Genomic DNA, 14,943 nt, shown 5'->3' on the forward strand with positions numbered 1-14,943 from the left:
GTCTGGGAGCAGGAGCAGGGGGGACAGAGCAGGCCGCCCCTCACCTTCGGTCATCAGCTCCTCATCCTCATTGTCGGTGCTGCTCAGCTTCTCAGCATCGCTCTCGGGGGCCTCATTCACGGCCCCCTTCTCCGAGGGAACCTCGTTACTCACAAAGTAGGCAGCCAGGCCGAGCTCCTGCTCCAGGGCCGTCCTCACTAGGCAGGAGGAGTTTATCAGACGCAGGTCGCAGTACCTTAAAGACCTAGGAGGGAACAGGAGAGTGTCTGCGGGAGTTACATCATCGCATGTCAACTTGAGACTATAAGGAGTGAAGGGGTGGAGCCTCGCCTGTCAATCAGGTCACAACTTGATGGGTGGACAGAGATCAATAGCTTGCTGGAGGCCAGACCCATTCTCTCATTCTCTGTTTGACATTCCTGTTGACAAGCCACATGGAGTGATACTGATGGAGCCAGAGTCCTGAAGCTGGAGGAGCTTCATTGAGACCCATGCCAGTGCTGAGATGCTTCCACCCACCACCACTGGATCCATAAGACTTTCCACCCACTGGCCTGTGATCTTCCTGCATTTGGCGTCAATGCCTGTGTTGTGTGAATCTGAAGAGGAATTTATAGACCAGTATTGGACATATGGGCTAAATATCAGACTTACGAACTTGATCTGGACTGGGCTGGGGTGTTTTCTCAATATACCATTGCTCTTTTATATAAAACTTTTTTTTTACACACACAAGTGTCCATGAATTTGTCTCTTTAGTCCACAGGACTAACACAGCATCTTTTCAACAGGTATTCACGGGTCTCTTCTAGATGGACAGGGACCCTCATGACATGGTGGGGTACGCCCTAGGCTGATGACTACAAGGTCAGCAGTTCACAACCACCCACCGCATTGTAGGAGAAAGAGGAGGCCCTCTGGGGGCAGTTCTACTCTTTCCCACAGAGGTGCTGTCTGTTGGAATTGGATCGATAGTCGTGACTGTTTATTCATTCGGTCTACAGAGGGGCCCTGCTGCTGGTGGTGGGAATTGACGCTCAGCAGCAGCCTGGACCCCAGAGGTGATGTGGCATGACTGTCCCTGCCACATACCCACTGTGACCACCAATAGTGTACACTGATGGAGGCGGGAAGCCTAGCTCTGGCTGCAGGGCCCTCCCTCTCTCCCTCCACAAATAGCCCCACATAGAGCCCACACCTGGCTTGTTCAACAGGAAGGCCAGCAGCCCTTCCCTCAGACACTCTGCTGCCACCTGCTGGCAAATGGACATCAAAGCCACTGATGTTCACAAAGAGGTAGACCGGGGTTCACAATCTTCCTAATGCAGTAACCCTTTCATATAGATCCTTATGTAGTAGTGACCTCCCAACCATAACATTATTTTTGTTGCTACTTCATCACTGTCATTTTGCTACTGTTATGAATCGTCATGGACATATCTGATATGCAGGATGTATTTTCATTGTTACAAATTGAACATCATGAAAGCATAGTGATGAATCACAAAAATAATATGTAATTATATACTGTGAAATGTTTATTTCTAATTACAAATAAGTGAAATGTTGTCTTGAAGCATGGGTAACAGTCTTCATATAACAACAGTAAACTATATCGCTACATTTTGCCACGGTCTGCATAAAAAGCCAATGTCTGTAGGAAGGTTGAGATAGCTTCTTTCTCACCAGACCAGCATATCTGCATGCGGGCAGACCCGCCTGCAGACGAATAGAGGAACGGTGTCATGGTTCCCAAGACCATCGGAAATAGGTGTTTTTTCCAATGGTCTTAGGGGACCCCTATGAAAGTGTTGTTCAACCCCCAAAGGGGTCAAGACCCACAGGTTGAGAACTGCTGAGTTAGTCTCCTGAAACCCATATGGGCAGTTCTACCCCTGTCCGTGGGGTCGCTGTGTGCCGGGACTGACTCTTTGGCGGTGACTTGGAGTGAGATAAAGACAGAGTGCGGAGGGTGCCTCTCAAGGTCCGGAGTTCCAGCCCCGACCTGACAGGCCTCACAGTGGTGAGCCAGGCCCACCGGTCAACTCCCTTCACTGCTCTGCTGGTTCGTCAAAGGCCCCCCCGGGAGGTGTGCGTGTGTGCACACACCTGTGCACACTCACCTGGGCAGGGATTCTCCGTGCGGATCCATCCCGCTGAGGATCAGGATGCAGGGCAAGCCCTCTAGCTCCAGGTACGTCTGAGGCCTCCACTCGGCATCGTCAATGCGCTGCCACTCCTGCAGGCAATCATCAAGAGAAGGAGGGGTGAGACTCCTGGCTCCCCAGCAACCGGCGGGTGGTGCCGGGCGTCCCCTTCTAGATGTCACCCGCTGTGAGGATGGCGCCAGACTGAACACCATTGGCTCTGTGTCACACAGTGTCGCTATGAGCCTGAACCAGCATACCAGCACCAAATGGCAGCAGCATCGTCAGCTTAAAATTCTCTGAGATGTCTGTTGACCCAAATGGCAGGTTTCTAATTCTACAAGCAAGCACAGCTTCTAGGTCCCCACTGCATCCTGGCTCCCGCGGGCAGTGCCTGGACGTCACCAGTATTCAGAAAAGATCGATGAGGTGGCCGGCTGCTTCTTTGCAAGAGAGCTGACGGTTTCCCTAGCCAAAGCATATTTTCTCCAATGTTCTCAGTGTTCTCTCCATGAGGCTGTCGCGTCGTTCATTCATAGTCCCCGCTCCTTTGTTCAATACTCTCGCTCTAGCCCTTGGTGTGTCCCCTCACCCGCAGGCTTCTTAGCCCCCCCCCCCCCCCCCCGCCGGTGCCACTGTGGAGAAGCACTGGGCTGCTAACAGCAAGGTCAGCCTTTCCAAATCACCAGCTGCTCCATGCGAGAAAGACAGGGCTTTCTGCGCCCATAGCGAGTGACAATCTCAGAAACCCACAGGGGCAGTTCGACCCTGTCCTGTAGGGTCGCTATGACTCGATGGCAGCGAGTTTGGTCTGGGGTTCGTGGATTTAGTGAGACCCTACTAGGTGGCAGGCACACATATATGTGCATGCGTGCTCACACATTTCCTAAATGTGAGGCATGTAGGAAAAGGCGGTCTGTGGAGTGTGGCCCTTGTCTTCCACCACCAGGGGGCGGGGCGTCAGATGACAGGGAGGCCACTATGACAGCTGTGGGCACAGGGGGCTGTGGCAATGGGGACGTCAGACCGCTTTGTGGGGAAGAGGGAAGCTTCCTGCCAGAAGCGCAGGCAGCAGGCTGAGTTTTGAAGGCCTGGAAGCAATCGACACACAAACCAACCAAGCTCATGGCCACCGAGCGGATGCCTACTTATCACCTGCCCACAGGACAGACAGGGTAGAACTACCCTGCGGGTTTCTGGGGCTGTAACTCTGGACGGGGGTAGAACCCCCTGTCTTTCTCGTGTGGAGCATCTAGCAGTTTCCAACTGCTGACCTTGCGAATCGCAGCCTGAGTCCTCACTGCGGCTCCCAGTGAACCGAAAGAAGGCTTGAAACACTGCCCAGGGAAGAAAGACCCAGGGGTGGGAGGAGAGGAGAGAACGTGAGTAAGTGATCTGGCCCCACTGAACTGAGAAATGCACCTCAGGAAGGGGTCAGAGAGGAGGCTGGGGGGCGGCCAGATCCTGGGAGCTGGCTGTCTCCACATCCCTACTCCTCATCCCCCCCACTTCGCCACCCACCTTGAGCTGCTGCAGGAAGTGTCTCCCCACGGTGACGCCCGCGCTGGGGCTGCCCAGGATGATTTCGAAGTGCTCTTCTAAGGCCAGCCGCTCCCGCACGTGGGAGAGCCGCTCGTAGGCCACGGCCGCCAGGGGCGAGCACGGGACCCGCAGCAGGACCATGAGCCCGTGGCCGCAGGGGCACTGCTTAGAGGAGCTGAGGAGGTTCTGGGTGATCTCCAGCGTCTCCACCGACGTGTAGTTCTTCATCTGAGAAAGGCCGCTCGCGGCCATCAAGGCCGCCGCGTAGTGCTGCACCAGGACAAAGGTCCTGATCACCGCGCTGTGCAGGCGGGGGAACCTGCAACGCAAAGGGGCCGTCCGTCCGTCTGGGACCAGGCGTGGTGCACCCCAACGGAGCCCCTGCCAAGAAGCGACCCTGGCAGTCTGCCAGGTTGGTGACAAGTACAGACAACGCCCAAGTGACTCCCAAATTTTATTTCCCAAATGCCTATCAAAGTCAGCTATTCGGGCCTTGCATCCCCTTTTCCCCTTTTACAAGCTACGTGATGTTTCCAGCTAAGAAACAAAAAGGTCCATTTTCGTTGTTCTTTCTGTTCTTCACTTACATAGTAGCCACTCGGTAAACGTTTGCCCAATGAATCATTTCCAGGCCGGTCTATGTAGCCAGCGAGTATCAGCTTACTTGACATTGGGGGGACAAATTAGGCAATGTGCCCAAGTTTTCAACTAGAAATAAGAGCACCAGTCACGATCAGCATTATGAGTGGAGCCACCACAAACCTATCTGAAATCGTGTGGGACCGCCCCACGCTTCGTGAGACGGCCTCTGCATTCAGTGACGATGGGAAGTTCTTAGCAATGCAACCACACGTGCTGTCACCAGATGAATGACAAACCAGAACCTCTCCAGCCAAACCAAGAATGCAGAAGCCTCGGTTACTTTACTGAAGGTAACCCCGTGCAGGTACATCAACGGGGCTACTGCTTCCACGGGCATGCCCTGTGGAACATCTCCAACCTGGCTGTTGGAAGCAGGCCCCACGGCTCACTGGGAAACTCCAGTGCTTCTCAGCAGGGATGAGCAACCTGGGTCCTTTCTACAAAACGCTCTTGCATAAAACATGCACTTAGCTAGAAAGAGGGTCCTTGACTCAGTGGCTTTGGGGGAACAAATATAGTTTCTTGACCCACCAAGATAGGAACCTTAACACGGCCATGCTGTTCCGACGACCACCGTGCCACCTGAGTTCCCACTGGCGTGGCCGGATCACCTGGCCAACAGCATCTCTGACAGCGTCGAACGCCACTGTGACAGTGCCCTGCTGCTTTGTCCCGCTCGTTGTTCCCTCTCTCGCCTGATGCCTCCACTACGGCATGGCTTGTATAAGCGCAAGTCTCCCTAGAAAGCTTGCCGCGACCAACGTTGTCTCGGGAAGACACGGCTCCATGGAATAGGACACGAAATGGACCGTCTGGCCCAGAGACCACCTCACTTTGTCTTGCAGGCTGGCCAAAAAATGTGTGGGAAACGTCCTCTCCTCACTGCCCAGCTGGGATGGTCGCTGGTCTGTCCCCTTGAGCAAGGTCATAAAAGTCCTCCGGGTGTGTGGCTCTTCCTTCCCTTCACTGCTGGCATGTAGGGCTGGGGACAGAGTTCACCTACAGACGCTGTGAATTCTGAGAGGTCATCCACCAACGTGGAAAATGCCGGCATTCCACTTTGCTCAAAGGATGAGCGGAGACTTGTGTTTGTGACCAACACGGAGGAGAGCAGGGACTGGATGTCTCCAGTGACTGCGACAGCGGAAAAACTGAACAAATAGGGGATCTGACAGCCCTTCAAGACTAGCTATTCAGCAAGGAAACACTGTGTCCAGAAAAACGTCGGTGAATCTCTAGCCTCTGAAAGTCTTCCTCGGCTGTGCTGTTGAGGGAGGAGGCCAGGCAAAGCCAGTGGTCACAGCCAGAGATGCTGGAAGTGAAAGCAGACCAAAGTAGCCGGTGTTCACAGGACGAAGGACCAAAGCAGAGAGAGACGCTGGACCGAGGACTCTCAAGGACTGCAGAGGGTGCCCCTCACACCTTCACCTGAATAACCCTTGTGTGAGGCAAGTGCCCAGAGTCCAGCAAAGACCCAACTAAGAACCTTGGTGGAAATAATCTGAAGCCCATATAGGGAACTGCCACTGTTCCCACCACCACATTGAAAACACAAGCATTCAGGGATCTTGTGGAGAATGAAGACGGCTGTGCCTCACCGGTGGGGCCGAGTTAGGCCTAGACGAAATACTATGTGGATCCACACAGAGAGTAAAAGCAAGATATTGCTATTTTCAAGGAACTAGGTCTAAGAAGAAAACTTTGGAAGCTTTATAAGAATTCAAGATATATCCAGCACCAAGAAAAACCCAAACCCACTGCCATCTAGTCAGTGCAAACCCACAGAGACCCCTGTGGGTTTCTGAGACTGTTTCCAGAAGTAGAAAACCCAGTCTTTCTCCCAAGGAGCTGCTGGTGGTTTCGAACTGCCCAACATGCGGATCGCAGCCCAAGGAGTAACCCCACGACCACCAGAGCTCGCTCATATCCAGCACATGAGGTCAAGTTCACAGTTGTACAGCCAATAAACAAGCACCAGGTATAAAGAAACAGGAAAACACGGCCAAGAAAGAAGAGGGAAATATTCATCCATCAAAGTTGATGCAGAAAAGACACAGATGATAGAATGAGAAGGGGAAAAAACATGAAAATGTAACAATGAAGGTTCAGGTGGTCAGAATGGATTTTTGCAAACAGGACCCCAAACTGTCTGTTATCTATAAGAAACTGACTTCCAAGAACAAAAACAGGGTAAAAGGATAGAAAAACACAAAACATGTTCACACTCGTCAAAAGAAAAGTGAAATAACTGAATTGTCAGATCAAAGACGACGTTTCCGAGCAAAGAACCCACACTAGGACTATTTCATCACGACCAGGGTCGGTGCATCCGGAGACAATCCACAGAGACAGGTGCGTGGCGGGTGAGTGATTATGAGTCGCTGAGCAGAGGAAACTCAAGACTAGGCTGAGATGCTGCCACACACCTAGGGGAAGATGGCACACTGAAAACGCTGATCATACCAAGTCCTGGAGAGGAGGAGGGGCAGGCAGAACTCTAGAGCACTGATGGAAATGTAAAGTGCCCAGCTATTTTGGAAAACAGTTCAACGGTTTCTTAAAAAATTAAACCCACGCCTACCGCAGAGCCCAGCGCTTGCAGCACGAGATGCTGGCGGAGGAGAACTGACGCACCTGTCTGCACGAAGCTTCGCACGTGCATGCTCACGGCAGCTCTCGTTTGTAACTGCAATACCGCAGAAGAGTTCACTGTGCCGCCGTGCCAGAGGCTTCCCCGGCCCGTCCTCCAACTTTGTCAGCACTACCTGTGGCCTTTTGAGAGGAAACATTTTATCCCACTTCCTAGCTCAGATGTGTGACCTTGATATTCCGTGGGAAATGGGCTCAACCCACGGTCTAAAGCACAGTCAGCACTCAGCACATGCAGCTGCCGTCAGAAGCGGCTGGGAAGCAGGGCAGGGGCTGCAGAGTACCTCTCTCAGCCTCCCTGTCAGCCCCAAACGATTTTAAGAGCCCAGCTGCCAATCCATGAGTTGGGAAATGGCTGTGTGGTAGTTACATTACCTGGTGTCAATCTGGGACTTGAGAGGATTAAGAGTAAAGGGGTGGAGTCTAGTCTGTCAATCAGGTCATAGCGAATGAGGCCTCTCTGTGAGTATGGCCTTCCCCCTGAGGATTCTGGGAACTCCTGTATTTTCCTCCTTGGAGGTGGGTCATGTCTCTCTCTCTGCTCACTCCCTGAGAGATGCTCTACTGACAAGACACACGGTGCTACACCCTGGGAGCTGGAGAAACCATATGGACCTACCCTGATACAACCAGACCTCTGGAGCTGGAGAAGCCAAGTAGGAAACCCTGCCAGTGCTGAGATGCTTACAACACCACTGGATCCACAAGACTTCCAACTCACTGACCTGCAATCTTCCTGCATTTGGCCTCATTGAATGTATTTTGTGAGTCTGAAGAGGACTTTCTAGATTGGTATCAGACCTAAGGGTTTATTGGACTTACAGAGTTGATCTGGACTTGGCTGGGATATTTTCTCAATATTCAATTGTTCTTGTATATAAAGCTCTTTCTTATATACATATGAGTCTCCGTGAATTTGTTTCTCTAGTCTACCCAGACTGACAGAGGCCTGACGACTGACCGACTCTTCTCCTGTCATCATCACAGAGCTGGAAGGCATCAAAAAGTTGGGTTTCTCAAGGCATGTTCTGGGGAACACGTAAATACCGTATACACTCACGTATAAGCTGACCCGAATGTCAGCCGAGGCACCTCATTTTACCATAAAAACATGCTGAAGAGCTGGGCGTATACAGGAGTCTGTGCGGTAAGTGCAAGGAGGCATTGCGCTGGAGCCTTCTCCTGGCCGGGCTCACTGAAGCCCCTGAGAATGGTCATGGTACAATGCATAAAAAAGAACACCTCCTTTCCGAGTGGAACTTTTGCACACCGCCTTGACCGTGGGGACCTTTTTACCTTAACGGCTGTTCACACACAATCACGGCAGAGCTCCTGGCACACCCTGACGGAGCCACTGCCGGTTCACCCTCTGTCTAACAAGTGTGGCGGCAGAGTCACTCCTTTTGTCAAAAGACAGGCCTGAGCTGGCTCTCCACACTCAAACCGCAGGTGTCGGCAATTCCTCGAGCTCACCCAGGCTCAGCTCCCTCTTCTGCAAATCGGCAGCCTCCGAGAATAGCTCACGGGTCTCTGGGAAGGGGGAAGGAGACAAGCTCTGGAGTTGAGCTTTGTTCATATCGCTTCGGTCACTTGCTGGATGCGGGGCCTGAGAAAGTCCCCAAGGGCTTTGGGAGGTGGGGTGCTGTCTCTGTGCACCTGTGTTTCTTCATTTGCAAAATAGGGATAAAAGCAACGCCGTCATCATGAGGGCCGGATAAGACGGAGAAAGGGGGATTCTTGGAACAACGTATGACCCGAAACAAGCACTCCGTAGACAATACGTGGAGGATATAAAAGAATGAAGCCAGTCATAGTGACTGCTGCGACCTTCAGGATTTGGGGCAACACACACACACACACACACACACCATCAACTTGGCCTCCCTTGGTTCTCACATTTATAATTCCTCATTCCAGCATGGGTCTGTGGATTCCCCCCTCTAAAGTTTCCTAAGGCAGCAGTAGGACAGTGTCACCACTGATACAAAGGAACCCAGACTCAGGACAAGGCATAAACCAGGGTCCCTCGAATGGAGGGACTGAATCACCCAGAAAGGGAGAGAGGGTGAATCCCTTTGCAGGAGCCCGCCAGCCACTGCTCACACCTCCTGGAAGGCTGGCCCTTGGACTTCCGAGAGAGAAGAGTACCTTTTGCCTAACGCGGTGACCATGGCCTCGAAGGAACTGTCGTATCGGAGCAAGGGGAGGCTGTGTCCGGAAAGGGTGGACTCAATGAACTCTGACAGCCCAAAGTACTTCTTACTTTCGGGGTACAAGTCCACTCCCTGAAACAGAGAGGAGCAGCAGTCACGCAAACCCGGCATTCCCCGGGAGAGCCGAGGTACCTGTCTGTGCCAGGCAGGCAGGTGGTGGGCTAGCCTTGTAAGGCAGTGCCTTGTAAGGCACTTTAGAAATTTCCCCTCCTTCCCAATCCAGACAAAATACTGCTTCGTCCTTCAAGATGCTGCACAGCCCTTGGTCAAAGGTTCCCAGTGTCCGGAGGCAAGTGGTCCCAATGTCTTCCCCAAGAAGAAATCCCAGCTCTCGTAAAACTATGCACATACATACACAATTTCCTCTATTAAAATTGCTTCTTTCCACAAGTATGAACTGATCTTGGGAATACGCTAATCGGAGAACTCGCACCCCACTGTTATTAAAATTAATAGGAATAAATATAGACTTAGCTAACTTGATTCATGCTGGCAACAATTCCTGCCCCAACTAAGACTGGTGCTTCTCCAACATCAGAGCACAGCAAAATCGGGGCCAGCTGTTCAAAATACAAAGGCCCAGAGGATAGGGAGGCCCGACCACCCAGATCAAGCCTCCTGTCTGCAAAGCCTTTAAGGAAGGGCCCTCTCCCTCCCGCTGCCTCGTTTCCCCAAGGACAAAGCAGGAATCAGCCCAGCACGTGCTTCCGGAACAGCTCCAGATGCACAAGGCCCTAAGACAGTGCGTGGCACAGGGTAGGAGCTTTATAAACAACTGTGATTCTTATTTTTATGCTTGGTTTGCAGGATGGGGGCCAGGAATCAGTGTTTTCCAAAGCTCCTCAGATGACTCTGAGCCACCCTGAAAGTCCAGCATGTTGCAGTTGCTCCTTCAACCACCCAGGGGTCCTCAAAGGATCAGAACTCTTCGGGTCTCCTCTTTTGACCAGAAAAAGACAGGTAATAAGCTAAAATAGAACTTACTAGGCAATGAGGATATGTGTTTGGTTTGAGGAAGGAGATTTTGGACCCAATGCTTCAGAGTGTGGGGACAGGAAACACAGGAGGCATGTCGAGGAAGCCTTCTAGGTAAACTTGGGGTCCCTCCATATGGAACCCCAAGCCCCTCACTTTTCTAGGGGTCTACCCTTAACTCCTTGACCCTCTACTCTCTACCATGGAGCTGCTGCTTAGAGGGTCAGAGAGCTCCAGCCAGTTCTGGGGAACATGCCAAACCTGACTGCAACAGAGGGACCAGTGGATACACTGCGGAAAAGGTTCCCACGGGTGTGTGGAAAGGTTAAAATTTATTTCCAGGTTGAATCAAGGGTCCAAGAGGCTGGAATCTGCTTGATGCACAGTGATATCAATCATGATTTTTTTTTTCAGTCAAAACAACATTTTCCCCAAACTCAAGGGTCCATGCAGAATTGCAAAAGCCTGGGGCCCAGGCTGGGGGCACTCACATTGCTGCAGGAGGCCGGCCAGTGGATCTCATTGTACGGGCTGATGAGGGTGTGCTGCGTCTGCAAGGCGTACGGGAAGGAAGTCACGTGCAGGGTCACGATGTTGGGAGCCTCCTTCACCTCCCTGCAGTTCAGCAATCTGTCCACCACGCCCACCGACGGGTCACTTGGAGAGTAGAGATTATGAACGGCGCTACTGAGGGGAGGGAATGGGAGAGAAGAAACAGTGAGGGGCATTCCCAAACCAGCAATCCCACCTTTCCACACCAACAAAGCCCTGGAATGCATGCATCACCGGCCACCCATGGCTCTCTCCCTGATGAGGGGAAGGAGGAACGGAAACAAAGAATGAATTTCAGGGGTCCCTCAGGGACCAGCCGAGAGCCGTTACACAGGAAAGGACTGGGGTGTGGGGAGTGGGGGCAGCAGCTCCTATAGAAGGCTGCCCAGAGCTGCACAATCCGTCTACCCCTTTGGCCCTGTGTCTCTGAACCAACACATCGCCTTCTTGCTCCGGCCCAATCTGTGTGCACACTGTCCCTGAAAGCCTTTTCCTTCCAACCCTCCTGACATGGAGATGACGGAGGAGCAGCTACACGGCGGAAGAGCTCGGGAACACGGCCGTGGTCAAGGAAAAGGCACGTATTCGGGACAAAGGGCTGGAAGGCGGGCCCAGCTCAGACCCTTCCTCCTTGTGGGATAATGGTCTCAGCTTAAGCAGCAACCCCCCCACCCCCAGGAGCTGCTTTGGCTTGACATTGGGCTGCTAACCACAACGTCGGGGGTTCAACACCCCCCATCCCTCATGCTAGCCACTCTGAGAGAGAAAGACAAGACTGTCTGCTCCCTTGAAGAGTCACAGCCTCAGAAACTCTGCAGGTTGCAGTGAGTCGGCACCGACTAGGTGGCAGTGGGCTAGGGCTCCGGGGACTCAAGTACATCCAGTGAAAGGGGCAATCAGGGCTTAGCCTTTGGTGGGAGGCAGAGAAACCTATCGCCACTGTAAGAGTTACAATGTAACTGTTACATCATTGCGGGATGTTTAAAACCCACCCTGCACTGTAAACCTCTCCCCCGCAGCCCCCCAGCTTCTCCTTGCCTGCCTCAGCAGCAGTGTCCAAACCCAACCCCAAGGCTGTTCTCACAGACAACGGCCACAAAGCCCCATCAGGCTCCTAGTGAAATTCACCGGGCACTGACTATGCTCATTGTAACTGAGTCCATACAGTGCCCCACAGAGGAAATGGAACCCCGACTTGGTGGCAGCCTGATTCAGGGAGTGGCCTGGGCTGAGCTACAAGCCAGCCTCCTCTGTTGACAAGGAGGGCACAGAAAAGGCTGGGCAGGCTGAAATTCAGGGGACTTGGTGCTAGACCAGGCCGAGTGTCACTGGTTCCCACCCCCACCCGCTCGACCCCCTGCCCGTGACTTGCAGTGAGACACTGTCCCTCTCTGGCATTTGTTTCTCCTTGTGGAAAATTTCTCCTGTGATAGGCCCCAGCTTGAAGAGCCTGAAAACCTCACCCCATCTGCTTGCAGATTCCTGACCTCCCAACCCAACATCACGCATCTTTCCCAGCCCCAGCCCCAGCCCCAAGCTTCATCCACACAGCAAAGGACAGCCTTGTCATACACCAAGTCACTCTAACCTCACAAGATCCCAGTGGGCATGGTCGTGGATTAGGACAAAGAGGGTATGCGGATTCTGAAAGGAGTTTTGCAGAAAGGCCTTAAATTTTGTGTGAGCCTCCGCATCTAGCTTCAAAACATACTGTTCTACTCTCTGCTTGGTCATGTGCGCCTTCTCCAAGCCAAGCTCCAGCAAGACCCCTGAAACACAGTAAAAACGCGTCAGACACTTCAAACACTCACTCAAGCATCTCTGATACGCCGGGCAGTGTGCTGGGGCCCAAGTCTACCCAGATGACTGAGACAGAGGAGACGGGGAAAGGGACTCTTACCAAAGGACTATCATCTAAGCCTTCATGGTCAGGATGCTGGGGCACGGGGGTGGGGTGGGGTGGGGTGGGGTGGGGGGATGTCCTGATCCACAGCAGAAAAGCCGGCTTCATGGAGCAGCTGCTTCCAGGCATGAAGTAAAACTGAGCGTCACAGGTACCACTCCGGGGTTAATCTTGTGCGTGAGGACAGTAACTCTGAATGTTGTACACTTAAATATCAACTCCCACCAAAGCACACAGGACACGCACGAGAGTTACGGGAAGTCGCACCTTAAAACCTAGTCGGCAAGCTGCAGTGTGACCCAATCGAAACTCGTGTCCCGGTTCTGCCTCTTACAGACAGAAGCCTCCTGGGTACCCCTCTCTGAGCACCAGTTTCCTGATGAACAAACCCCAACCAGGTCGGAAGCAAAGAGTCAGGTGAAATCGGATTCACCGGTGACTGCAGAGGGACTCAGGCTCTTCCACCTACCTGAATGCCAGACGTGGAGCAAGGTCTGCCGGTAGGTCACTTCAGAGGGTGGAATACAAATCAGAAAGTCAACCTTCTCGAAGGACCCCAAGTCCAGATTCTGAGTGCTGGAATCGGCGATGGAGCACAGGTGGGAGAGGAGCTTCTGGGCCACCGCCAGCTGGAAGGGCCGGACGGGGTGCGGCTCCAGCGTGTAGCCTGGAACCAGAGCCCACAGGGGGAGGTGAGCCAGGGGCACCCACGGTCCCCCTGCCCCAGGATAGCAGTGTCTTCTAAAGCGGCGAGTGTTTATTGGGAACAGGCACACTGTGGTCCCCATCCCACCTAAGCTTCTTCAGTTCAAAACCAAGCCTCGACCAGAGCACTCTGAGCGCGGAGGTCACAGTGCCTCCTCTGGCTGGAGCTCAGGGGACAGCTGTCCAGAGGGACTGACACAAGCTCCGAGGCTGCAAGAGTTCGACAGTTCTCAGGGAGAGAAAGAAGGAGGTCTGTCACAGTTCTCTGCAAACTCAGTACAAATCGATCGTTTCAACAATGCCTTTACACAGTGAAACGTACTCTTTCAGTAAAAGCGGACAGACCTGGATAGAAAGGGGATTATCAGTGAAGATGGAAACTACAATTACATATTAGGTCTCCGTGGAGGCTAGGGATCTGCCTTCTGGACCAGGGCTGGGCATAGCATCCTTGCAGCCCCCAGAGCTCCTGGAAGGCCATCCCTCCCAGGCCCAACCCCCGGCACGCTGTCTCCTTTCCTGACTCACCTGTGCACGTTGGCACCCCACGGGCATCCAGGGCTGCCAGTTTAGTGCCGGAGGAGGTGGCAAGGGAGGAAGAAATATGGCCTTGATTCTCCTGATGAAATTTGTCCAGCAAAATGTCGATGTCACCCTCTACCCAAAACAGAGAGAATAAGCAGAAATGTGTTTTGCATCCCTGTTCAATTCAGTAGACACCTAGGAAACACCTACTGTGCTCCAGGCACTGTCCTGAGGCCTGGGTACCAGAGATTTAAACCAAGACATAAAAGAAAGACAAAAGGTATAGTCCACACCCTGCCAAGAAGGTCATAGCCTAGTATGGTAACAAAGCCAAGTATATTGTATCTGGGCACATGCCCATGACCAAATAAATAGCAGACAGATCCCGAGTTTACTCGTGTTTCTCGCGCCATCTGTTATGGACTGATCACGAGATAACCCGTGATTTCTACACGCTGTCTTCAGATGCCACCTGCTTGGATACATTTTAACTACTTCATCTATCTAGGTGTTTACATCAGTAATGAATGTATCAAACTTGATTGTCTTCATGTTCTTTTTGTTTATTTAGCACTTTAGTGCATTTTGGTTAAATCAAATAGCTACTATTTGTTTGGATTTTTTGCCAGGAGTTGTGTACTTATCTTGATCAAACCTCAGTGAAATGTAAAACATCCCCTAAATCACTCAAGTGGTCTCCCGTTACACAAAAAGACATGAAGAAAGTCTTAGTCCTAATTCTTCTAATTTTTCAAAGTAATATGGATTATGTTGATTATTTTACAAGTTTATAATTTCGTGAAGATTATAATTCATAAAAGTAATAATGTTCCACATACATTGCAGAATACGGTTTCATATTGTGAGACGTTTTATATTCAAAGTCTGAAAGTTATAGAGAAATGATCAAAAGTTGATGAGATGTAAACCCATTTATGGTTTAATGCAAAAAAAAAAAAAGCCGAAAAAATACCCAGCCACTTGGGTAAGTTGGTGAAAAAATATCTGGTATTTAATGTGTTATGCCCACCCTGGAGAAAGAAGGCCCACAAAGCCTTCTGGGAGAAAGTGAGGGCAGCCTTGAGGGGTG

At 51.9% G+C, this 14,943-nt stretch overlaps 1 protein-coding gene across 1 annotated transcript in view; it reads right to left on the reverse strand.

Annotated features, from left to right (window-relative positions):
• Positions 1-14,943, reverse strand: part of GREB1 (growth regulating estrogen receptor binding 1) — an 83,257-nt gene that overhangs the window by 33,426 nt on the left and 34,888 nt on the right. Inside the window, exons 12-19 of the mRNA XM_075555823.1 lie at positions 13,857-13,985; positions 13,093-13,290; positions 12,309-12,489; positions 10,660-10,855; positions 9,129-9,265; positions 3,669-4,008; positions 2,124-2,239; positions 45-244 (exon numbers count right to left, since the gene is read on the reverse strand). Of these exons, the coding sequence (XP_075411938.1) occupies positions 45-244; positions 2,124-2,239; positions 3,669-4,008; positions 9,129-9,265; positions 10,660-10,855; positions 12,309-12,489; positions 13,093-13,290; positions 13,857-13,985 (1,497 nt within the window). The remainder of the gene's footprint in view (positions 1-44; positions 245-2,123; positions 2,240-3,668; positions 4,009-9,128; positions 9,266-10,659; positions 10,856-12,308; positions 12,490-13,092; positions 13,291-13,856; positions 13,986-14,943) is intronic.

The sequence above is a fragment of the Tenrec ecaudatus genome, chromosome 8 (genome assembly GCF_050624435.1).
Source record: "Tenrec ecaudatus isolate mTenEca1 chromosome 8, mTenEca1.hap1, whole genome shotgun sequence".
In the NCBI taxonomy this organism is placed as follows: Eukaryota; Metazoa; Chordata; class Mammalia; order Afrosoricida; family Tenrecidae; genus Tenrec; species Tenrec ecaudatus.